General features: G+C 34.5%; 4 protein-coding genes across 5 annotated transcripts in view; 1 reads left to right on the top strand and 3 right to left on the bottom strand.

Moving 5' to 3' along the window:
* Positions 1-197: 197 nt before the first annotated feature.
* Positions 198-2448, bottom strand: LOC107487093 (ubiquinol oxidase 2, mitochondrial). Its single transcript, XM_016107679.3, has 4 exons — positions 1812-2448; positions 1598-1726; positions 688-1176; positions 198-572 (listed from the first exon to the last, which is right to left on the bottom strand). Exons 1-4 carry the CDS (start codon positions 2226-2228, stop codon positions 513-515), a joined length of 1095 nt encoding a protein of 364 aa, XP_015963165.1. The 5' UTR covers positions 2229-2448; the 3' UTR covers positions 198-512.
* A 2050-nt stretch (positions 2449-4498) lies between these two features.
* LOC107487094 (ubiquinol oxidase 1, mitochondrial) lies at positions 4499-7599 on the bottom strand. The gene is made up of 4 exons (XM_016107680.3): positions 7337-7599; positions 6640-6768; positions 5582-6070; positions 4499-4679 (listed from the first exon to the last, which is right to left on the bottom strand). The coding sequence occupies exons 1-4, from the start codon at positions 7592-7594 to the stop codon at positions 4620-4622; spliced, it is 936 nt and encodes a 311-aa protein (XP_015963166.1). The 5' UTR covers positions 7595-7599; the 3' UTR covers positions 4499-4619.
* A 6756-nt stretch (positions 7600-14355) lies between these two features.
* On the top strand, positions 14356-18890 carry LOC107487097 (urea-proton symporter DUR3). Of its 2 annotated transcripts, XM_052261379.1 has the most exons (10): positions 14356-14773; positions 15221-15328; positions 15477-15572; positions 15720-15802; positions 16013-16233; positions 16324-16586; positions 16710-16948; positions 17117-17766; positions 17869-18121; positions 18772-18890. In XM_052261379.1, exons 1-10 carry the CDS (start codon positions 14591-14593, stop codon positions 18785-18787), a joined length of 2112 nt encoding a protein of 703 aa, XP_052117339.1. In that variant the 5' UTR covers positions 14356-14590; the 3' UTR covers positions 18788-18890. The 2 variants fall into 2 exon arrangements, with proteins under 2 accessions (XP_052117339.1, XP_015963168.1); XM_016107682.3 differs by lacking the exon at positions 18772-18890 and having other exon boundaries at positions 17869-18337.
* The window catches only part of LOC107487096 (formin-like protein 14), a 7577-nt gene continuing 280 nt past the window's right edge, over positions 18577-25873 (bottom strand). Inside the window, 17 exon segments of the mRNA XM_016107681.3 lie at positions 18577-19120; positions 19679-19745; positions 19841-19909; positions 20199-20315; positions 20442-20513; positions 20812-20906; positions 21044-21125; positions 21207-21257; positions 21330-21410; positions 21508-21549; positions 21941-22039; positions 22182-22253; positions 22675-22801; positions 23061-23926; positions 23929-24567; positions 24696-24917; positions 25049-25752. Of these exon segments, the coding sequence (XP_015963167.1) occupies positions 18963-19120; positions 19679-19745; positions 19841-19909; positions 20199-20315; positions 20442-20513; positions 20812-20906; positions 21044-21125; positions 21207-21257; positions 21330-21410; positions 21508-21549; positions 21941-22039; positions 22182-22253; positions 22675-22801; positions 23061-23926; positions 23929-24567; positions 24696-24917; positions 25049-25752 (3563 nt within the window). The 3' untranslated portion in view covers positions 18577-18962.

Below are 25873 nucleotides of genomic sequence, written 5' to 3'. Positions count from 1 at the left end.
TTTTATCATGCCCTGCCAGACTTATTGTAAAATCTTTTATTAAATTTCATCTATTCCTTCCGCTAAATTATCTGCCATAAGGCAAATTCCAGTCGAGTATTAAAGATAAAATAGCAGCACTTGTCTGATGATGTTAAGATCCATAACCATGAAGAAAGTAATGCAATCTACCGTCAAAAAGGAGCATCAAGGAAATATCAGGCAAAATGTAGTGGAGCTCTCTAGTTATGAGATTTCGTATAACTCCATGAGCACCCTCAACAGTGCCCAATAGAATAACAAATCATTCAGATATATGACTTCAGACAAACAAGGAGATGTATGACTCAGAACAATAAGTAGACTCCACATTATTTACATCGACATTGTTAGACGAACCTTGAGAAAAATACTACTATATTGTCACCAAACTAGAAGCTTTATTTATTCTAGGCTTCTAGCCAAAATTACATTCACCATGTAATTTGACTCAATCTGCACTCCACTAAAAAATTTGACAAGAAATCAGAGTCTTAGTGATAACCAATTGGAGCATCAGTCTCTCGTAACTCTCGGCCTTGATAATGTACATCCTGCAATTCATTCAAAAAATAACACCATTAGCAATCCAAATCATAATATCATATACCAAACACACCTTCAATATTTTTTCATCCAAGATTAATAAAAGGGTATAAATAAGCTTACCGATGCAAAGTGGTTGACGTCACGGTGGTGCGCTTCATCGGCTCTGACGACCATAACCACATCCCTTAGAGTAGAATCAGGTGGAAGCTGCCAATAGTCGATGGCTATGGCTGGTGCTGGCACATTCTCTATATTGCCCTTGTCAAGCTCCTTAAGGAACTCAGTGTAGGAGTGTATTGCTTCCTCCTCAAGGTACCCAACCATGCGGTGTGCAAATTTGGGAGACACCAAATACCCCAAGAAGTAGGCATTGAAGAAAACACCTTGAACTGCTATCACCAAAGCACGCTCGTACCACTTTGGCTTGGCCACTTCCATGAAGGTCATTAGGTGCATGCGCTCGTTCTCTGCTTCTTCCAGCAGAGCTTTGATCCAGCCACCACTGTGCTCGAATCGTCGCAGCGATTTGCAGTGGAGGAGCATCCCTCCCACCATGCCAGGAACAGCTGCCACTGTCTCCAGCATCATTGCTCGGCATCCATATCGGCGCTGTTACATTTGAATAAAACATATGATAAGAACAAAGCTTAATTAAGCATTTTATATTATAGACTATGAAATTATCAAGGCTTATATTTTTCTTCTGAAGGTAATGTAAGATGTAATATTTCTATATCAAAGAACAAAGAGGTAATATGGACTTCCCAAATCAAACAAAGTATTCTATGTAATCATCCGTTTAATTTTCTTAGAGAGGCTCTAAGCTATTAATCTTCATGAAGATCATTTAACTTTCAGAAATTTGTTTTGCCCTATTTCAAGAGATGAAAGGTATTATATTATCAATTACATGATTAGTTCTCAAACGCATCATGTGCTGGTTAATCAACTTATGACCTAACCCTCAGCAACCTAACATCACATGCACCATCATGTACCACTTGAAAAGATATCAATGAATAATGGATACCTGAAAGAATAGATCAGTGGGGAATCTGAGCGATTTAACAGTCCAATAAGCCATCTTGTCCAGAAATGTTACCGGCGCATGGTGCTTCTTCAAATCAATGTTCAGATCCGCTTTGTATGTCTCCCATGGCTTCATTAAAAAAATATATATTCAATAAAACAAAACAAAACTTTTCAAGAAGAAAATAAATAACAACAGATCTGAAAATATGTACCCTGAAGCAGTTCCATTTCCATTCTGTGCCATCCTCTTTGGTAATCTTAGATGGATTGATACCCCAATAACTCGCGATAATACCCTTATCATTACTATTCTCTTTGTTCCCAACACTTTCAGAAGACGATCCAATCTTCTTCTTCTCTTCATTGTTCTTCTCCTTCTCCGATGACAAGGCCATAGTGCTCTCGCTCCTTCCTCCATCAATCATTGATGCTCTAATCCAATACCCTAACTTATTCGGACCACCAACACCGACTTCATTACCAATACCTCTCGCCGCCGCCGCCGCCGCCACGCCGCCACGGCCCGCGGTGGAGAACAAACGGTTAGCTGCAACAATCACAGCAGTGTTGGCCACCCTAGCACCACCACCACCACCACCAGCAGCGGTACGAACCATCGTCATCATCATGATAATCACCACAATGATTCCAAGAAGCGCGGGGTAGAAGTGTTTGTTATTTTCTCGGGAAAAGAATATGAGATGAGAAATTGTTAAAGGGAATTTGAATTGCTTTTTTCGTTGTTGTGATGAAAAAAAAAAGGGTTTAAGAGAGGTTGTGTATATATATATGAAGAGAGCGAAAAAGATGAGGTGAGTAACGTTGATACGTTGGTGTGTTAGTTGGCAACTATGGCGGTGGAATGCATGTGTTTGGGTTTGGCATGGAAAATATTCTAGAACCATATTTTACTTATTTAATTAACTATTTTTCCTACATTCTTTTTGGTATATTTTTTAAGGTTGATTTTGTTAATAATAACAATTTATTATCATCATTATATGAGTGTCAATTAGCAGAGGTGAAGTAATTTCATAGGAAAATAAGATTTAATTTCAATGTATATTATTTTATGTGTAATGTTAGGGGCCAATAATTTTTGTGATTGGTAACCATTAAATAGTCATCAATAATAATTTAATGGTATAAAATTAGTGTGAGATTTCATTCAATGACTCACATTTCTCTACTAATTATATACTGACCAAAATTCAATAAAATTGTTAGTCCTTCAAATTTTTCTTATTTTATTTTATAGTTTAATATATATACTCATCATTCATGTAATATCTAATAGTTAAGATTTTTTCCACTCACTTGAATATTAGTAGAAACTCAGGTGCAGTAGACTTGAAATTAATAGTTAAAAATTATTACATGATTTAACTAATTTGACTAAATTTTCATCCAACAGCTCTCACCTGTTAACTTCACGTGAAGTCCTGAATTTTCACCTTAAATATTATATAATTTTCTTTGCATAATAAAATATAAAGTTATTGAAGTTTTAAATTATTTGTAAAATAAAAACTCTAAAATATATAAATCATATTTAATTTAATAACATATTATGACTTCTTTAAAAAGTTTAATAAGAATAAAATTTTTATCACCTGGAAATTAAAAGAAAATAATTCTCGAAAGGAAATTGCATTGTTTAATCATTTTTCAGCTTAGACAATTTTAAAAGATAAAACACATGAAAAAAATTATGATTTCCTACCAAAAAAAGAAAGTAAAATTTTCATATTACTTATTGTATTTTATTTAAATTGTATTAAAGTTGTACTATCAAATTCAAGTTACCTGTCGTACCAATGCGGCTGTTCTTAACTGATCATTAATTGAATAATAATAATTAAAGTTTGCCATTTCTTGGGGATCAAGTAGTTGGGTCTTATCTGCTGCGTGTTCACACCAACTCAATATCATACACCCTAAGGGAATATTCTCTCACTGGTCCCCCGTACACACATGCATTTCCTTTTGTATTTTCCGGTAAAATTGACTAGAAATTTTGTTCGTCCACAAAATTAACATTAGATATTTCATATTTGTGGTTTAATATAACGTGAGCAATATTTCTGTATTTAGACTAAAATGTTTATAATATGAGGTGAGTATTAATGAGTTTTGAAAAAAAAAACAACATTTTTTATATATAGCACAGTACATAAAACTTTTTATATATTTGTATAATAAATTAAATATTTAGATTTTTATTATCACAAATATTCTACTATAAAAAATTTGGTCAGCTAGAATATAATTTTGTTTTGTATATGAATCTAAATTATCCATATAAAACGTAATAAATAACTTTTTATATATTTGTATAATAATTAAATATTTAGATTTTTATTATCACAAATATTCTACTATAAAAAATTTGGTCAGTTAGAATATAATTTTGTTTGATATATGAATCTAAATTATCCATATAAAACGTAATAAATATATGATTAAAATATATTTACGTAATAAAAAGTGTAACACTTTCACTTAATGACATATATTTTAAATGACATAATTTTTCTTTTTCGCTTAGAGTTTTTGGGTATAACAATTTATATCATAAATCATATCTCTTTTTGTATAGTTTGTGGTACGTCTATTATGAATCATAATTTTAAATATATTCAATACAAAAATAAATCTTTTTAGCAAATAAATTAATTGTCATAAAAATTTAATTAATTAAAGTTTCTAATGATAATTAAATTTTCCCTTTAACTTGACAAGGATCGCAGAAGCCAATAAGGAGTATACCATACATGAAAACTAAAATTTAAATTGATCATTTATTAAGATATTTTACAAATTCTATTTAAATAGATGAGATTTTTGTCAACATGAATTGACAAACTCTTGATTCCCCACTAAATAACTCAACTCACCAACTTTGTACAAGATACATCAGCATTATTCAGATTATTATCCATAACAAAACACAACAATATTGTTGTCACAAACCAACATTTTTATTTATTCTAGGCTTCTAGCCAAAGACCCTTGAATTCTTAGTGATACCCAATTGGAGCAGGAGTCTCTCTTAGTTCTCGCCCTTGATAATGCACATCCTGCAATAACATCACCATCATTCTTGCACATTATTACATCACACAATTATAAGAAAATCTCCTTTTTTTCCCTTTTCAGGTTTTTTAAATAAATAAATTAAATTGTAATACATATGAGATAAGTGTAAATGTATATCATTGGCTAATCTACACTAAAAACAAGATAAGTAATTTATTCATTTAAGAAATCCATCTTTTCCTTTCTAGTATATATTTTAGTGTTTACTATGAGATTATTCGATAAATAAAACATCTACCTACCAAATCCTTCCCCTTATACATAAACATAAGGGCATATCAAGTGAGATAAATAATTTTTCTTACAAGATATAGTATATAATTGTTCTCTATTTCTTTTATGTTGTAAAATTATATATATTGAAAAAGATTTGAAATCAACTCTTAGTTAGTTGAAGAAAAATTGGTATGCTAATAAAACTGAAATTAAATATAGCATTATGAAAATCGATCTAAATTAAAATAATGGAGAAGGTAATCATCACACCTTGAAGGAACTAAAAACTTATTAGGACACTAATTTAGTTTATAACTAAATATAGAGAGCTTAAGAATTTAATTTTGATGCATTAACTGACAGTATAAAGCGTTTTATATAATCGTGTAATCACGTTTATTCGGTCAATATAAAAGATAGTTATTTTAGTGATGTGAATGCATGTATAAAATTATTTTATACTAACAATGAATTATAATTAAATGATAAAAATTCAGGTGCAATCAATTTTACGTGAAATTATAGATGAATAGTTAAATGATTTGACTTATTTGAATAAATTTTCATCTAACAACTCTTAGTTATCAATTTCATGTAAAGTTGACCACACTTAAGTTTCTACTTAATTAAATTCATAGTTTTATTAACCAAAATTGGTGGGAATTACCGATGCAAAGTGATTGACATCACGGTGGTGTGCTTCGTCGGCTCTAACAACCATAACCACATCCCTTAGAGTAGAATCAGGTGGAAGCTGCCAATAATCGATGGCTATGGCCGGTGCTGCCACATTCTCTATATTACCCTTGTCAAGCTCCTTAAGAAACTCTGTGTACGAGTGTATTGCTTCCTCTTCAAGGTACCCAACCATGCGGTGTGCAAATTTCGGAGACACCAAATACCCCAATAAATATGCATTCAAGAAAACACCTTGGACTGCCATTACCAGAGCACGCTCCAACCATTTTGGATCTGACACCTCCATGAACGTCATTAGGTGCATGCGCTCGTTCTCTGCTTCTTCTAGCAGTGCTTTGATCCACCCACCACTGTGCTCGAATCGCCGCAGCGATTTGCAGTGTAGGAGCATGCCTGCTACCATGCCGGGGACAGCCGCAACTGTCTCCAGCATCATAGCCCTGCATCTGTAACGCTTCTGTACATATATTATAAAGATAGAATTTAACTAAAGTCAGCTATCAGTATAAAATATATGCTGAATACAAATATATTTTGAAAATAAATTTAACCGCATTTATATTTATATATAAATACATTGATAGTTGATTTTAATAGTTGATTTTGATGTATAAATAACATTTTTTTTATGTATACTAAAAATAAACTATTAAATCAGTATTATATATTATAATATTAAATATAGAAAAAGTTTAGAGGCAAACAACTTTATTAAATTTTGACCAATATGTAACCAGCAAAAGAAAAGTGAGTAATTTTACATCATTAAAAACATCATTAATAATTACTTAATAGCTATAAATCACAAAAGTTACTGTCCTTAACACCCCACTTAAATATATTATGTTTGAGTGTCTATTTTTGTTGAGATGAATTGGAAAATATAGAAGCAAAACCAAGTAAGGAAACATCACATGCATCATTTCATGCATGCTATATTGATCCGAGAAGCAAAAGTAAAAGAAAGCTAGCTAGTAGGAAGATACATGGATGCATGAATAGAATTATAAAGAAAGTAGTGGAAACGTGGAAAAAGATATCAGTGGGATATCTGAGACCCTTTACAGTCCAAAAAGCCATCTTGTCCGTAAAGGTCTTAGGCGCATGATGCTTCTCCAGATCAATGCTTATATCTGCTTTGTAACTCTCCCAAGGCTAATATAACACAAGAAAGATCAATATCAAATAAATTTTTGATTTAATTATTTTATTGATTCTTATAATTTTATTAAATTTATAATTAAATTTTTATATATTTTTTAATTTAATTTTTATATTTTCTTTAATTTTATAATTAAATTATTTTAGTGTAAAAAAAATTAGAGTTAATTAAATATTTTTTTATAAATTAAAAATATTTATAATTAAAAATTTAATGAAAAGAAAAAAAGTATAAAGACATAATTAAAAATTTAATAAAATTATAGAGACCAAAATTATTAAACCTAAGTTCTCTAAAACTAAAACTAAAATTATCATGAAACTATTTATTCTAAAAGTCTAAACTATTAGAAACAAAAATATAAATAATTATATTTTTAACATAATTTTAATGTAATAATTTTTTAGATTTATGTGAATTTATTATATAAACTTTTATTTATTTATTTAATTTGTACCTTTTTTTTCTTTTGGAGTAAAGAAATTGAATTCTAATTTTTTGGTCGAAATTTGATTATATATATCTCTAATAAAAATAAAAGAAATATGCATATATACATACCCTGAAGCAATTCCATTTCCATTGTGAGCCATCATCTTTGGTAACATTAGAAGGCTGAATTCCCCAATAACTCACAATACCCTCACTATTATTATTCTCTTCAACCTTCTTCTCCTTCTTCTTCTTATTATTATTATCTGAAAAGGTCAAAGTGGTCATAGTGTTTCTTACACCATTTCCATGAATAAGAGGGCCTCTAACCCAATAGCCTAACTCCTTGGCCACCCTGCTGCCACCACCACCACCTTTCATCATCATTTGAGGGACTATTATTATTTTGACTTCTTGTATTTGTGTGAAGAAAAAAGGCTTAAGGGAGGAGGATTTATATATATATACTATTTTTTTCTTTTAAGTTGATAATTATTGAATAAAAAGTTTTAATATAATTTAATTTTTTTAATTAATAAGCGGTTAATATTTGTAACTATTCATTTTAGAGGATTATTTTTCTAATTATATAAATGACTAAGTTGATTAAACAATGATTGGTGATAAGATCAACTTGTAAAAATATCTTGTGATTTCAAAGGAAAGAAGTAATTTTTATATTACATCTTGTATTATTTAATTAGAATTATCTTCATATATTTGAGCTGTAGTAATGTATTAGTACTACACTACTATGTCGTACCAATTTGGCGGCTCTAGATAGATATCATAACAAAATCAAAATCAAATTGTAGAAAGAACTGAAAGATCATTATGAGAATCGAGTAATTTAAAATTATTTTAGTTAAACAATTGTTAGAAACAAGAGACTAAGAGAATAATATGAAAAGTGTATTATTGAGTTATATCAAAGGTACAATATACAAGGGGTATTTATAGGTGCTAAATGAATCAGAGTAATAAAGGCATAGAATCCTATAATTAATATACAGATATACTATATAAATATAGACGATACTAATTGGTCTAAATTGATGCTAATGATTCTCTAACATCCCCCCTCAAACTCAAGTGGGAGTTAAGGAGACCAACTTGAGTTTGGATAACAAAGTCCGGAAACGAGTCGGGTGATGAGCTTTCGTGAAGATATCAGCAGTCTGGTCTAGTGTTCCAACAGCAATGAGACGAATAGCATCAATAAGGATACGTTGCCGAACAAAGTGACAATCAATCTCAATGTGTTTGGTGCGTTCATGAAAAACATCATTATGGGCGATCTGAATAGCACTCCGGTTATCACAAAGAACGTCAGTAGGGGACAACTGAGGAGCACCCAGATCCGCGAGAAGCCAACGAACCGAGATAACTTCAGCAGTGGTGTCAGCGAGGGCACGGTACTCAGCTTCTGTGCTTGAGCGAGCAGTGAACGTTTGCTTCTTAGCACGCCAAGAAATGAGAGCGTCGCCAAGAAACAAACAGTAACCAGTAGTGGAACGACGATCAGTGGGATCACCAGCCCAATCAGCATCGGAGTAAGCCTGAAGAGACAAAGAGGAATGGGCCGAAAAATAAAGGCCATGAAATAGAGTGCCTTTGATGTAGCGAAGAATGCGAAGAACTGCCGCATAGTGAGTAGTACGAGGAGCTGACAAGAACTGGCTAAGTACATGAACTGGATAGGCGATGTCTGGTCGGGTGACAGTCAAGTAGACGAGACCGCCAACTAACTGTCGATAGAGAGTCGGATTATCCAAAATAGTGCCATCCATAGGAGTAAATCGAACATTAGGCTCAAGAGGAGTAGACTCAGTGCGACTATCTGTAATCCCAGCGCGAGCAAGAAGATCTGAAGCATACTTAGCCTGAGAGAGATAGATGCCATCATTTGTGGAGATGACCTCGAGACCAAGAAAATAGCTGAGAGAACCATGATCTTTCATCTCAAAGGTACGGTGAAGTGAGGCTTTAAGATCAGAGATACCATCAACATCATCCCCAGTAATGATCATGTCATCAACATACAGAAGTAGAAGAACGACTCCACGTTCACTTTTATGAATAAAGAGAGCATGCTCATGAGGACTGCAAGTGAAACCAAGACTGCATATGGTAGTGCTGAACTTGTCAAACCATTCACGAGGAGCTTGCTTAATCCCATAGAGTGCTTTGCGAAGGAGACAAACTTTGCCAGAGGGACAAGAATAACCCGGAGGGGGCTTCATATATACCTGCTGTTTCAAATCTCTATTAAGAAATGCATTCTTCACATCCATTTGACTGAGAGACCAGTTTTTGACTGCAGCAATGGCAAGAAGAGCACGAACAGATGTGAGACGAGCAACAGGAGCAAAAGTCTCTTCATAGTCAATACCATACTCTTGCGTACAACCCTGAGCAACCAATCGTGCCTTATACCGGTCAATAGAACCATCAGAGCGAGTCTTGATCTTGTATACCCATCTGCTGCCTACTACTTCTTGAGCAGAAGGAGGATCAACCAAATCCCAAGTGTGTGCCTTTTCAAGTGCCTGTATTTCTTCCTGCATTGCTTGTTGCCAATTTGGATTTGTGGAGGCTTCTCTGAATGACTTAGGTTCATGTTGATGAAGGATAGTAGAAAAACAATGATAATCAAGAAAATGAGGAGGTGGATTCCTTACCCTAGAAGAATGAGCGGGAGGAGGAGGCATGACAGTAAGGCATGACGGTAGGAATAGGATCATCGTCCGGTCTGGATTCATCGGGAGATGGAGAAGGCGGAGGAACATGAGGCTGTGGAGGGTCACTCGAGATAGAACCTGTAGAATCATCACTAGGAAAAAGATCAACATTGGGGTTAGTAAACAAAGGTGACTGAGTAGTAGGAATCGACTCAAATGATGAGAACCGAGAAAACATGTGGTGCTCCCAAAAGACAACATGACGAGATATACGAATACGTTTAGAAAGAGGATCCCAACAACGATAACCCTTATTGTTCAGTGCCATAACCAAGAAAACAACACATACGAGCCCGAGGTTCAAGTTTACTATGTTCATGAGGCTGAAGAAGAACAAAACATACACAACCGAAAACTCGAAGAGAACTGTAATCTGGGGGGTATGAAAAAGACGCTCAAAGGGAGTAACATTACCAAGAACGGAAGAAGGGAGTCTATTGATAACATGAACAGCAGTAAGAACAGCTTCACCCCAAATACGCTCAGGACACGAAGAAGAAAGGAGCATTGCACGGACAGAGTCAAGAATGTGACGGTGTTTGCGTTCAGCTCTACCATTTTGTTGAGACGTACCAGGACAAGAAAACTCAGACGTACCATTTTGTTGACGAACCAAAGCGTCGAGAAGGGAACGAAAAAGGAGGCCAAAGAATACTGCCGGAAAGAAAAACAATGGGGCTATGAACTAATATGCATTGAAAAAAAAAGGAACCTAAGCTCTTGATACCATGTTAGAAACAAGAGACTAAGAGAATAATATGAAAAGTGTATTATTGAGTTATATCAAAGGTACAATATACAAGGGGTATTTATAGGTGCTAAATGAATCAGAGTAATAAAGGCATAGAATCCTATAATTAATATACAGATATACTATATAAATATAGACGATACTAATTGGTCTAAATTGATGCTAATGATTCTCTAACAACAGTGATTGGTGAAAAAAAAAAGGAATTTCAGAGGCTTGCTACACATACAAGTCTTTTTGACTTACAAGTTTTACAAGTTGCTACACATTAGAGTCTTTTAATGCGTTATTTAATTTCCAAAGCGCTACACTCACCGTGAATTATAAACGACTCCTCTTCCTCTTCCTCTTCCTCTTCCTCTTCCTCTTCCTCTTCCTCTTCACTCACCGTGAATTATGAACAACTCATCTTCATCTTCCTTTTCCTCTTCCTCTTCCTCTTCTTCTTCTTCTTCTTCTTCACTCACCATGGATTATGAACAACTCATCTTCCTCTTCCTCTTCCTCTTCCTCTTCTTCTCCTTCTTCTTCTTCTTCTTCCTCCTCCTCCATGTATTTCTTCGTTATTCTCTTTGCCTTTTCATTAGTTGTTTTATTTGCGTTTATTACTGGTATTCTTGCTTCGTTTTTTTTCGATTTTCATGGTTTCTGAAATCAAGCTTTGAAATCGTTTTGAAGATAATGAAACTTCAGAAATACACCCAAACGATTATAGAAAATACACCCAAACGATATTTCTTCGTTATTCTCTTTGCCTTTTCATTAGTTGTTTTACTTGCATTTATTACTGGTATTCTTGCTTCTTTTTTTTTCGATTTTCATGGTTTCTGAAATCAAGCTTTGAAATCGTTTTGAAAATAATGAAACTTCAGAAATACACCCAAACGATTACAGAAAATACACCCAAACGATTATAGAAAATACACCCAAAGGACACTTTATGCATAATTCAGAACTCTTTCTCTTTCTCCTCCTCATATTCTGCTGCTTCTTCTTCTTTAAAAATGATTTCAGAGCTTGATATCAAAAAATAATGGAAATCAAGAATAACGAAAAAAGAAAACAAAGAGAAAAGCACGTAAGTGAAAACGTGCAGTAACGGTTGAAGAAGGAGAAAGAGAAGGCAAGAAACGAAAGAAAAGAAGAAGAAGAAGAGGAGGAAGAGGAAGAAGAATGTGCAGCAAGAAGAAGAAGACGGTGCAGTGAAATTGTGCAGTAACGGTTGAAGAAGGAGAAAGAGAAAGTAAGAAACGAAAGAAAAAAAGAAGAAGAGGAAGAGGAAGAAGAACGTGCAGTAACGTTCAAGCGCGTTAATATAATAACTTATAAAGACTTGTATAAAAAAATGCTTGTATATGGAGAATTTCTCTTTCATAAAATATGCTATGAATTCAAATAAAAAAATAATAATAAATTCTGATTACCTCTTGCATTATTTAAAATATTAGACCATCTCCAATAGAAACTCATCCAAATTTTTATTTTTGGCCCATTTGTCATAAAAAGTAACTCCACAACTTTTGCGTCATAGATAGTAAATAGAAACTCAATGCATCTATCTCTTCTCCATTAGAATGAACTCACTTTAGTCTCTATTGTGGTCCCACTTAATTAATTAATTAAAATACTTAAACTTAATGTAATTAATTTTTTTAATAATATTTTAAATTTATAAATTTAAAAATAATTTACTATTAAAAAATATTAATATTAAATAAATTCATACATAACAATAATACACAATATATAATTCAGGATTATACTAATTTGTAAAATTATTTAATACAAAAAAATTATTGCAATGATTAATTTTAATAATGTGGTTAGCATTTTAAATTTTAAAAATTATTTAATAAATTAATTATGATTTAATTATTTAATTATTAGTATTTTAATTATTTAATCTAATTAATTATTATAATTATTAATAAATTAATTAAGATTTAATTATTTAATATAAATTATTAATCAAATAAAAATATAATTATTTATTATAATTATTACTAATTTAATTATTTAATATAATTATTTAATTATTTTAGATTTTATATAATTATTTATTTTTATAATAATTTGCCAAATGACAAGTTATTATTGGTTACAATGAGTCCCTCTAAATGGAGATTCTCTCTTTTTGAATAACGTGTTGGGACTCACATTGGTTATACTTTAATGGTAGGTTTCTTTAATGTCAGAAAAAGTTAAATAGAATCTACAAGATGCTCTTAGACCTTTATGTTTAAACGTAATCATGTATTTATCTTTAAAATTTAAAGTTTTTTTTCTTTTTAAAAATAATAGATTATATTTCATTAATTATTAAAAAATAACATACAAAAATATTCAAAAGTAAAACAGCATAATAAAAGGTGAAAATTTTTTAAAAATACTATACTGAGTTGTATTGTAAGGTTAAAATTAAATAATTAAATAAAATATAAATAATATAAGAATAAGATCCAAGTTGTATTTGTATTGCATTTGTACTACAAATTCTGATAATTCTGGGAGACCAAGTTCTTCAAGTTTTTAACCTCCAATCATAAACGCATTGGAATATTCCCCTCACGGTTTGCGTTACATGCATGAATCTCTTGTTCTTCCAACTATCTCTTCACGTCAACTAGTACTATTTAATTATTTATTATATGTGACGTTGACTTATAATATAGGTCTCAAAATCAAAACAGGATAGCCACATTTTAAGCTAAAGCATAAGTAATATCTTATTGAAATAAAACTACTTAAAAGGATGTACTACATCCGTAACAAGATTATTGTATACAAATTGAATTTTGTAACTACCAATTAATATTTCGTAGTTACTCATACAAAAAACTTCTTCGTATAAAAATATAACTGAAATGCAAATACGTATTATATTGAGTAATTTAGTCAAATTTTCTAACCTTTTTTAATGGTTATATTTATAAAAGACATTTTTATATGTCAAATAAAAAAAAAGACATTTACTTATGATTAGTCACTTCAATATTTTCCATGTCAAAATAAAGATAGAATTTGTCAAGTGTTTGCAATTTAGTTTATATCTAATCTCGTCTAATTTAACTTATCATAAAATAATTTTAGGTTTAGAATAATTTAAAAGTTTAATTCTATTCACAAAAAAATTTAGAGAAAAAGATAAATAGGTTTTTAATTTTTTAGCCTGCAGACATTTATATTCTTGAAAATTTGAAAATATATTTAAGTCTCTGACTTTTTTAAAATCTGAATATATTGATCCTTGAATCTAATTTGTTCTATTTTAAATACTTTCTTCTGTGTGCATTCGTATTTCGGCCAGACCAGTACAACAGAAGTTATGTTTAATTTTTTCATTGGGTCTGCCAGACCCAAGTAAACAGAGGGATCGATGTGTTTAGATTTTGAGAATGTCAAAAACTTAAATGTATTTTCAAATCTTTAAAAATTTAAATGTCTGCGAACCAAAAGATCAAGAATTTATTTGTCTTTTTCTCAAAAACTTAATAGACATATAAAATCTGATTGAGCCTATTAAAACATAAATAAATACAATTTTCTTTTTGAGTTTTTTCTACCTAAAGATGTGAATTTCAAAGTGGGGATTCAAGAATCTCATACACAAGCCAATTTTCGTTGTCATCTCTTTCCGTTCACAAATAATATCTACAGATTCCTTTGATTAAAATCTTAAAATATGAGATACCCTCTTAGTTTGACTTATTGTCCTCTCTGTACTCACCTAGAGAAATAAGCTGGGCTTCTAGTTTTCCAAGAAATGGATACTTATGGAGTATCTGCATCATAGCCATAGGGATAGGGTTATATTCTATTCTTAATTTGAATAGCAACTAATTAATTAGCACAACCAGTTTCTAGTTTTTATATCCACTACTTCTTTAGTTCATGGCTTCTGCAACACAGTGTCCACCCTTTGAATTCTCTGCAAAGTACTATCATTCTGAAAATGGAGGTAGCTGTGTGAGGCAGACTAGTTTCTTTGAAGGCAAACCAGTCCTTAATCAGGGTGTTGGCTACTCTGTCATTCTTGGTTTTGGTGCTTTCTTTGCTGTTTTCACCTCTTTCTTGGTCTGCAATCCTTAATTGAATCTTGTTTGTTTAATTTATTTATTAGTATTTATAATCTTTCAAATAATGCACATGTTATGATGTATTAGATTCACCTTGTTATTAGTATAGTAGAAAATACACTAGAGCCTCAAAATGGTCGTTGAGATTGGCTTTATGTATTAAAATAGTCTCTGAAATTCCAATTGCGTCAATTACGCCACCGAGATTCGCAAAAATACACTACGTCATTTGATAGAAAAGGCCAAGAACTAACATAGTGCATTTTTTTGAATCTAGGACGTACTCTGTGCAATCGTGCAATCGGAATCTCAGGACTATTTTAGTGGCCAATTTTAAAAAACCACTTTGGGGCTTAACTAGAAAATTATTAACATGACATTTTATTTTCTATAATTTTCCATCAAGCTGAAATTATTGATAGAAACTTTGATTCTTATGGATCAGGTATGGTTAGAGAAGAGATATGTTGGGTCTCGCCACACCTCGGAATGGTTCAATACTGCAGGAAGAAGTGTTAAGACAGGACTCATTGCTAGTGTCATTGTTTCACAGGTAATCATTTCTATTGGATCCAACACTTATATTAGGCCGAAAACTATGAATTTAAAATAGCCTTTGAAGTTTGCATAGATTGATGAATCTGTAGTTCAATTTTCTTTTTCACATATGTTTTGTTAATTGCTATGAATTGGTGGTGTAGTGGACATGGGCTGCTACAATCTTGCAAAGCTCAAATGTTGCTTGGGAATATGGGGTCAGTGGTCCTTTCTGGTATGCTAGTGGAGCAACAATCCAGGCATGAATCTTATATTACATTAAATATCTCCTCTGCATGCTGCTGTTTTTTTATTTTCTTCTTTTTCAAGTTTCAGTCCTCCTAAATTTTGGAATTTGGAAAGTGAAGTAAGCCTGAGATTTGATATGATGCATTGAACATGAACAGGTATTGTTGTTTGGAGTAATGGCTATAGAGATTAAAAGAAAGGCTCCTCATGCTCATACAGTCTGCGAAATTGTCAAAGCCCGGTATGTATCTTGGTTTGCATAAACAAAGTAAAGTCATATCAAACTTTCTTGTATAAATTATCAAATTTTTCTAGAGCTAAATTTCTTGTTTCTAGAATTTGGATGAACAAGTAGTTTTTACTCTCTTAGTCTTGCTAAGCTAAGTGATGTTTCAAGAACACTGCAACTTTTTTAGCACTGATTTGATAACAAAGTTTCTTTACCTCTCAGTTGGGGCACTGCAGCACACATTGTGTTCCTCTTTTTCTGCTTCTTGACAAATATAATTGTAACGGCAATGTTGCTCCTCGGTGGTTCGGCCGTTGTAAATGCATTAACTGGAGTGAACATTTATGCTGCAAGCTTCCTAATACCCCTTGGAGTCATTGTCTATACACTAGCTGGTGGACTCAAAGCCACATTCTTGGCAAGCTATATACATTCTGTCATAGGTTTCTACTTAAATTTTTGTTAATCTTTGCCACCGGTTTCTGAATCTTATTACCAGGAATCCGATTAATCCAGCATCTATTTGTTTTCAGTGCACATTGTTTTGGTGATTTTTGTCTACCTTGTCTATACGGCGAGTAGTGAGCTTGGTAGCCCAAGTGTTGTTTACAGTCGCCTGCTCGAGGTTGCTAGCAAATCAAGAACATGTCAGGATCCTATATCACACCATGGACAAGCTTGTGGTCCTGTGAGTGGGAATCACAGAGGATCTTACCTAACAATGTTGAGTTCAGGAGGCCTAGTTTTTGGGATTATAAACATAGTTGGTAACTTTGGCACTGTCTTTGTTGACAATGTAAGCATGACTAAGATAGGTGTCTTTCCATCTTCAATTTGTTTCATTTCTACATGTAATGCAATCATGAAAGTTAGCTTTTCACATTCATGGTTGTAACTTATGCTCCTTTTGTATGTTTAGGGGTATTGGGTGAGTGCCATTGCTGCAAGACCTTCATCAACTCATAAGGGCTACTTGTTAGGAGGCTTGGTGTGGTTTGCTGTGCCATTTTCTTTGGCTACATCATTGGGTCTGGGGGCCTTGGCCCTTGATTTACCAATCAATGAAAGCGAGGCAGGTCGTGGACTCGTTCCCCCTGCTACTGCTGTGGCTCTGATGGGGAAAGGTGGATCCATTCTTCTCCTAACCATGCTTTTTATGTAAGTAATGATCATGATCAGAAACACTTGCAGCATGTTACAAGATTGAATTTTTAAATGGTTGATGATACAACTTGTGTAAAGGTTCAATTAAACTGAAAGTCCTTGAACTTATATTTTGTGCATCATTGTTTTACTTTCTCATGTTCTTAATGCGCTTATGATCAGGGCAGTGACCTCTGCTGGTTCATCAGAACTAATAGCAGTATCTTCATTATGCACATATGATATCTACCGTACCTACATAAATCCAAATGCAGGTGGAAAGAAAATCCTTAAAGTGTCAAGGTCTGTTGTTCTAGGATTTGGTTGTTTCATGGGGCTGCTCGCGGTTATACTAAACAAAGCTGGAGTTTCCTTAGGATGGATGTACCTTGCAATGGGAGTTCTTATCGGATCAGCGGTTCTTCCTATCGCTTTCATGCTTCTATGGAGAAAAGCAAATGCAATTGGTGCCATTCTTGGAACAATAATTGGCTGCATTATGGGAATCATCACATGGATTTCTGTTACAAAAGCAGAATATGGACACATAAATCTTGATACAACTGGTAGGAATGCTCCAATGCTTGCTGGGAACCTTGTTTCTATTCTGATTGGAGGAGGTGTTCATGGTGTTTGCAGCATGCTTTGGCCTCAGAACTATGATTGGAGTAGCACTAAGCAAATCACAGTGGTTGAAAAGGAAAAGACTGAATTGCCAGCAGAAGAGTTTAATGAAGAGAAGTTAGTAAGAGCAAAATCATGGATAGTGAAGTGTGGAGTTGGTTTCACTGTTTTGATAGTTATACTTTGGCCTATTCTCTCCCTACCAGCAGGTAACTAATTTTGAGTTATGCACATTTGAATTTGGTCTCCTATAATTTCAAGGTTAGAAAAAGAATGCATTTTGTAACTTATGTTCATGTTTATGGCCACAGGAGAGTTTAGCAAAGGATACTTCTACTACTGGGCAGTGATTGCTATAGGATGGGGTACTATTGGGTCTGCTGTGATCATTGTTTTACCAATCATGGAAAGTTGGGAAACCATCCGAACTGTGATTCTTGGAATGTTCACAAATGACAGGCTTATGGAAAAGGTGGAAGAGTTGAATCACAAGTTGCAGACAATCATCCAGGCAATGCCGGAAGCCGAGAGACTTTACTTGCTTGAGAAGGAAAAGGCGAAAAGGTTAGAAGCATCCGAGAAACAGGATGATTCCCTTCCGGCATGAAATGCTAATGGATCAGACTAAGTTTTTAAGTTTCTCTTGTTCTCTTCATTCATGAATCATGATTGATTTTCAATAGAACACTACATTTGTCAAGCTTTTTAGGTGCATGTTCTTGTAGTGTGTATACATTATTACATTGTACACTACATGAAACTCAAAGATTTGAAATGCTAGAAAGATTTGCAATTTTTCCTTCAATAAGTAATTTGCATAAAATTAATCCTTAAGCTTATTAATATACCTAAATCTTTATTTCTTTTTAATTTTGTAAAAAATATGCTCAATATAAAAATTGGAATAATGTGCATCCTTAGACAGTTTTTTGACATTTTTCTTTGCATTGAAAATGATGGCTAGTTAGCTATGTTAAACATGGAATGAATCATACACAAGAATTCGTATCATGGTAGGGGAACTAAAAAAACTTACCTACAACTAGATTACAATTTAGTACAATATTAATATATAACTAACATTTAAGTAAAAGAAGATTATCTATAGTACCTATTAAAAAAAAGAGAAGAATTTTCTATATTAGCATTCGTGTGTTATAAATTTATAATTACATGGAATCACTAGCCTGCTGATGAGTTTCTCATTCTTCAAGCCATAAGGGTAGATGATGCAATTGGATGATCCGATCAGAAGGAACTATGACATTGAATATACAGATCCAAGTGATGCATGATGCAGACATGAGTGAATTGCATTTGGGATGGTCCAAAATTCAGTATTTCGATTTTGGTATAGTAGAAATTGAAGAAACCATGGCTCACGCTTGTTGAGATAGATAGATATCTATCTAACCATTTCTTTTTTGGAGTTTGTGTTATTTGCTGCTGCCTTTTCCTTCATGGCTTCTTTCTCTAATTTCTTCTTTTCAGCTTCTGCCAGCCTCTCATTCTCTTCCCTTGACTTGTTAAACATTTTCATGAATACAACAAGGATTTGTGTAACTGCAAAAGAACACAACTTGAATAAATAAATGAAGATGAGTGTTTTATGGGCACTAACAGTGTTATTTGCTAGATGCTTTTCTATTTTTAAAACATTGTGGCACATTGAAGCAATTCGTTGAGACACGTTGCGTCAATATGAAGCACACTCGCAAAATGTCGCCTGTAATCAGGTCAGTTTTGTATTAGGTTGAAAATGGGGGATTAAATTGAATGGGTTAGATTCATGATTAGAAATTTAGAGTTGAATGCAAAACTAATCCCAACATATTTCATTTGCATTATTTTTATTATTCTAATTACTCAGCCCAAAAAAAAACCTTCTACTTCTACATGATTAAGGGTTTTTAAAATAGCTTTTGCTTCTTTAATAAGCTGCAAAAGACGGATGATATAGCATAAATAAAGAACTTAGTTGCTGTGTGAATGAATATACGCGCACTAGTACTTTTACCATATCCAAAAGCATGGACCCTTCTAAACAAAGTTTTTAACCAAAAGAATGGTTGAAAAACTGGGACATTATGCATGTGTATATACATAAAGAGAATGTCAGACCTTGCTCAAAAGGGCACCTAGCTGGATCCTCCCCAAAGTACTGGGACAAAGAATCTGCATTTCTTCCCTGAAAGAGAACCAGTTATCAGTATCAAATCATGATTATTAGGATGGTTCATTAAAATTTCCGATGTGCAGGAAAAAATAAAGTGAAGAACCCACCACTTCAGAATACAATGATATGAGAGACCTCACGTCGGCTTCAGCAGTATCAAGAAAATTCTTCAACACCTGAGCAAGAGAATAATCATACTTAGACCAATTAAAGTTACCTAAAATTGATTCTCTTTCAAGGTTTCCCATGGGCCATCTAATTAGGCATAAAAAATATGATCAAAATGCATGATAAGTAGCTGTTGTTCACCATGCAGTAATCTTTTGGTGAAGAACACAGCATTAGTTTTCATACAGATGGATAACATGTAACAATGTAATTGAAGAATCATGGCTTTGGCCTATAGATTTATCATTTTCTCTTCAGTAAGTTCAGAAGTAAAAGCTGCCATTTTATATTCCTTACCTTACGAAATCCTGTAGATATGGCACCATCATTTTCAGAAGCAGTGAGTTCTTGCTCAACCTTCTCCAAACCTTTACTCACAGCTTGCATTTCTTCAGCCAATGCTTTCAGTTGGATCTAAGGTTTAGACATCAAAGTCATAAATTCGTAAGTAAGTAACCTTCATTGCCCAAGTTCTATTGAAATACATTTATGATTTATCATCAAGAAGCCAACCACAAAGGATTACTGACAAAAGAATACCTTTGAAGCTGCTTCCAAATGGACAAGATCTTTGTCAAAATCTAGCAATTCTGGCATTTTCTCAGCAAGAAGCTAGTGAGATAAGAACAAAACATTGTAAGATATCATAACAAAAAAGCAACAGTGGCCAACCAAACAGGGAATTATGATTTGTCATGTGTGAAGGAAAGAACGCAAACAAGTTACTTTACAAATATCACAATCCTAAGCAAGAAATGCAAATTTGAGCAAAATAGATGGAGCAAAGTATGAAACATTGGAGATTTACTCTCCTATAAATATATTTTCACATGGATGGAGCAGAGCAAAATTATGTCAAAGATATCATAGTATAATACAAAATATTGTTCAAAGATTTTGGTATATCTACCTTGCACAAATAATGCATCAAAGTCATTTTGTTATTTCTTGCACGAGTATCAGATAACTTGAGAAGGCTATCCAATTTGAATCCAACTGCTGATCCTGCCATTGATAAAACGTAAAATATAATCTAATCAGCATGGTTGAAACTATAATTTTGTAATAAATATTGAGTTGAACCAGGATGCAACACAAATCTCAAATATAAGACAGTCAAGTTGGAATGGAGTAATAGATACCCCTTGCTGTTCCCTGATTCAGGGCATTGCCCAAGGTAAGAATAGTCTGCATTATCTGGCGTAATTTCACAGATTCTTTCACCTGTATTATAAAGCAATAACATGAGTATAAGCTTGGTAATTCTTTCATTTTTTTTTTTCCAACTAAGCCATTAAACAGTACCTCTTTAGCAGCATTGTTGATTGTATTCAAATTTTTCCTCAAATCATTCACCTGAAGAAGCAAGAAGAATTTGTCTTTAAGAATGAAAAGCAATATAGAATAATCATAAACTGGATAGCATACCTGAGAAGAAAAGTTGATTTTGAAAGCAAACACCCTTAACTTGGATTCTACTCGTGGAACCTTCATCAGCTCCATAAAAAACTGATAGGGGTCATCAGAATAAGAACTTCGTTAGAATTAATGTAGGCATTGTAAAAAACTAAACATTCATTGTTAAGAACAAAAAGCAAGAAAGAACCTGTTCACATTTTCCAAGCATATCCTTGTCCCCTTTATAATTCTGTAAAACAGAGATATTTCAGCTGGGGAAAGAACAAAGAAAAAGTTCCTTTTCCATATTAAACAAGGAAGCATGTCATACAAATATTAGAAACTTTTTACATTTAATTTTTGAGCAATTTGTTGTTTTTTAATGTGCCATTGGGAAGATTTCCAGTTTACTTAAAAGGTTTAATCTGAAACTCAAAAATGGGAAAGTCCATCTATGCAAGTAACAGTGATATGATTCAAGATTTTTTACCTGGAATTGAGTATATTAAGCAAATGAAGATATTTGCAGCCAAGATACAATTCATAGAAATACCAAATCATATGCATTACATGAAGTTATACTTTACAGTTCAGACAATTTTTGATAAGTTAATGCACACGAGAGTAGAAGAGTGGTGTACCTTCAACATCTCCATCTCTTCCTTGGTGGGACAGAATTTGATGAGATTCTCAACCTGATCAATATCCAGAACAGAAGAATCCAATGCTAGAACAGCATTCTGAAACCCAAATAACAAAAAATGACAAATGTTAGAGCAAACATGAAAACTAATGCCCTCAATCAAGCTATATCCAAATGAAAAGTGCCCTAACAAAAAAAAAGACAACCAAGCAATTGAACAAAACGATAGAGAAACTTACAAGCATATCTGGCAAAGGAATTTTGATTTTGGAGAGCATTATTTCACAATTATATGCTCTACGCAAGTCAATCTGGAAGAGGGGATAAAGAAAAAGGATATATTAGCCCTTGTTCAATTGATAACATACACTAGACAAAAATTGAAAGGAAAAAAAAAAAGAAGACGAAGTATTTGCATTAGATTTCCAGAGCACACAATCATACTCATAGAGCAAACTGCAATATGGAATATTTGTTTGTCAAAAAACTACATATTAATCCAAATAAAAAAAATTCTTTTTAGCATTCATTATACTTTTCCCATCTTATTTTGCTTCTTCATTTACAATGCAATTGGAGAGAATAGACAAAGTCTCTCTGTAGAGTTTTTATTGATGTTTATTATCTCTTGGGTACCAGTCCCATTCAAGAGTACTCTAATTATTAACAGGCATATGAACCCTTAAGCAACAGGTTGTTAAACAAATTTATGCCACTAGAGAAATTGCTTACCAGTTGTACTTTCTCGGGTTTGTTGATATTAGAACCGCGCCGACCTCCAACTTTAGCATTGCTCCCATCAGAAGCAGATGCTGCTGAAAACAGGCTCTCAAGTTCTGATATATCTATTTCAGGGGCCCTAACACAAAGTTTTATGATTTGAATCAGAAGTGCTAAATTGAAATAGAATCCCACCCATCCTAGGTCCTGTCGAAAGAAAGTTAGGTGGGTGGAGAAGACAGGAAATTCTAACAAAAGGCCCAATTGCCCAACCATAGTGCAAAAATTACAAAAGGAAAGAGTTTTCATAAAATGACAACTCCGACGTATTTTATGGGATAATTACAAGGAAACTTACTGTAATATTAGAATGAAAATACTAATTCGGTAATCACTACCTTGATTCATTATCTTGCTTTTGTGAATCAGCCCATAAACTCCCTTGTGCTGCTCGGGCAACTTTCACCCAATGAAGGGGCTTCAACATAGTTTTCTTAGGTGCATTAACAGTTGCACCAGTACCTCGGCCTCTTCCAAGACTTGCTGGTGCTAAAGAACCTTTGCCAGGTGGTGGTGGCACACTAGAGGCCCTGCCTGCAGGAGGTGGAGGAGGTACAGGTGTTCCACTACGACCAATTGGGGGAGGAGGAGCATTTGGAGGCTTTGGTGCAGCTGGTGGGGCTGAAACTGTTCGAACACCTGGAGGTGGAGGTGGAGGTGGTGGACCAGGACCTTTTCGTACAGACCCTGGAGGGGGTGGAGGTGGCGGTGGTGGGGCTGATGTTAAACTTGTTCGCACAGGTCCTGGCGGAGGGGGAGGAGCAGGTAGTGGAGTTGAACTTGCTCGTCCTGGAGGTGGTGGAGGTGGAGGTGGAGCTGGTGGGGTTGAACCTGCTCGTCTAGGTGTAGGTGCTGAAGGAGGAGGAGGAGGTGGAGCAGGTGGGGCAGTAATTGCTCTTACAGGTGGTAGAGGGGGTGGAGGTGGTGGGGCAGAACCTGTTCTTGTAGGCAGTGGAGGAGGTGGAGGCGGAGGCGATGGGGATGAACCTGTTCTTATTGGTGCTGGAGGAGGTGGAGGTTGAGGTGGTGGGGCAGAACCTACTCTTGCAGGTAGTTGGGGTGGTGGAGGTGGAGGTGGTGGTGCTGAACCTGTTTTTGCAGGTATTGGAGGTGGAGGTGGTGGTGCTGAACCTGTTCTTGCAGGTATTGGAGGAGGTGGAGGTGGAGTTGGCGGAGCAGAACCTGTCCTTGCAGATATTGGAGGAGTGGAGGAGGTGGTGGTGGTGGTGGGGCTGAAGTTACTGGATCATGTTCACTAGACATTGGTGGAGGTGGAGGTGGAGGATGAGGGGCTTGTGCTGGAGTTGGAACCAAAGGTTGTGTAGCAGGAACTGATAACGGTGATGATGGAGATGAACAAGGAGAATATTCATTGCTTGGAACATGACAAATTGAGGGTCCATTATCTGTCAATGACTGATCAGGTGTTGCTGAATCGCGATTTTCATGATTACCACCATGATTCTCAAAAGCTAAATGGATTGAATCAGGGATGTCAGGTGTCAATAATTTTGGAGTATCAGAAGACAACCTGGGAACATCAAAGGCCTCATCCGAACTATCAGCAGTGCTTGATTCATTATTTTCCTCGTCGGAGTCAGCAGGCGATGAATACCAACTTCCTTTTCCTTGCAATCTTGAAAACTCTTTGACATCATTTAGGACAGTTAATTGTTTAAGAAGCCAGACAGCAGCAGCATCACCACTATCAACCCAATCTACGCCACTAAACAGTTCTTGAACCCGTGAAAACGCTTCAATGGGCAATCCACCTTTCTCCTCACCATTTAGCATGGTTGTGGGAGCCCGTTGAGGACTTACATTTTCTACCTCTCCAAACAAAACCTAAATTCGAGAAGTTCTAAATTGTCAGGATAATAACAGGTACCCTCACTAGAAAGAAAAACTCAGCCATCCACAAGTAATCGAAGTCTTAGTTTTCCATACAATCCTAAACTATAAAAAGCACTCACCTCAGCCCTGAAGCCTTTTGGATACCGATCCTTTGAATCCCAAAGAATGTCCAAGTTATCAGCATTCAGCATCAATATGTTGGACCGAATAAATGCCGTATTAAACATTACACGAAACATCATCACCTCCCTTTCTGGATCCAAATCCAAATGAACGCACTCTAACACCACATCTCCTTGAACTAAACACTGAATATCAATCTTAATCACATCGCAGTCTGCCTGATAATAAAAAAGTCAACACAGAACACAGCCTAACATCAATTAACAGAAACACAAATTTAATACAACAAAAAATCAGCCAAAAATGCAAAACAAATCAATCAAGCAAACAAAACAACTCCACACAGAACCTGGCGGTAATGCCGCAAGCTCTTCTTCTTCTTATGCATTGAATATATCATCTGAGTGGAAAGCCCATCCTTGCTGAGCAAGTTCCTACCAAATATCCTAATCATCGGCCTACACCCATTCTGCAAATCAAAGCCAGGAATTGCCCTCAAAATGAGACAATCCAGCGACAGTGCTCGCTCCGGAGGTGGCCACCCCGGTGAAATATTCCGCCTCGCCACATACTGAATGTATCGAAGCTGAGAGGGCAAAGGGTTCAAAGGCGACAAAAGCTGCAACAAACCCTTTGGTGCCTCCCTATGAACCATCTCAAGCGCCCTTTTTTCACCACTATGAACTTTCCTAAAGACAAGTAAACTAGCTAGTAGAAATGCAAGTAGGGGCCAGCCCCCTCTTTCACAGTGAAACAAAATCACATTTTGATGGTTCCCTAAGTTTAACCAACTATCACAGACTCTAAGAAAGTGCTGAACAAGAGAAAGGGGCAAAATTGGAACACCCTCGTACTGCTTTGGGTAATCCATGACGACAACATCGTATTCTGTGAGAAATTCAGCGAATTGGCTGCGCCTCTCGCCGTCGCGGAAGTTGAATGCGAGGAAAGAAGATTCTGGAAACTCCTCATGGAGCTCCGTGATGATCTCGTGGAGGTGCAGCTGGTACATTCCTTCGGGCAACACTTCGGTGGAAAAACACGAATCGAAAACTGCACAATATTCATAAAAATAAAATTAAAAAAAAAAAGAATCTTGAGGAGGAAAACGAGGGAAAATTTTAGGAATAAATAATGGGAATGATGAAAATTTCGTTTTTTTTTTTTTTTTTTT

The sequence above is a fragment of the Arachis duranensis genome, chromosome 5, assembly GCF_000817695.3.
Source record: "Arachis duranensis cultivar V14167 chromosome 5, aradu.V14167.gnm2.J7QH, whole genome shotgun sequence".
In the NCBI taxonomy this organism is placed as follows: Eukaryota; Viridiplantae; Streptophyta; class Magnoliopsida; order Fabales; family Fabaceae; genus Arachis; species Arachis duranensis.
The sequence above is the reverse complement of the archived record's forward strand: the minus strand, read 5'-3'. Positions and strand labels throughout refer to the sequence as shown.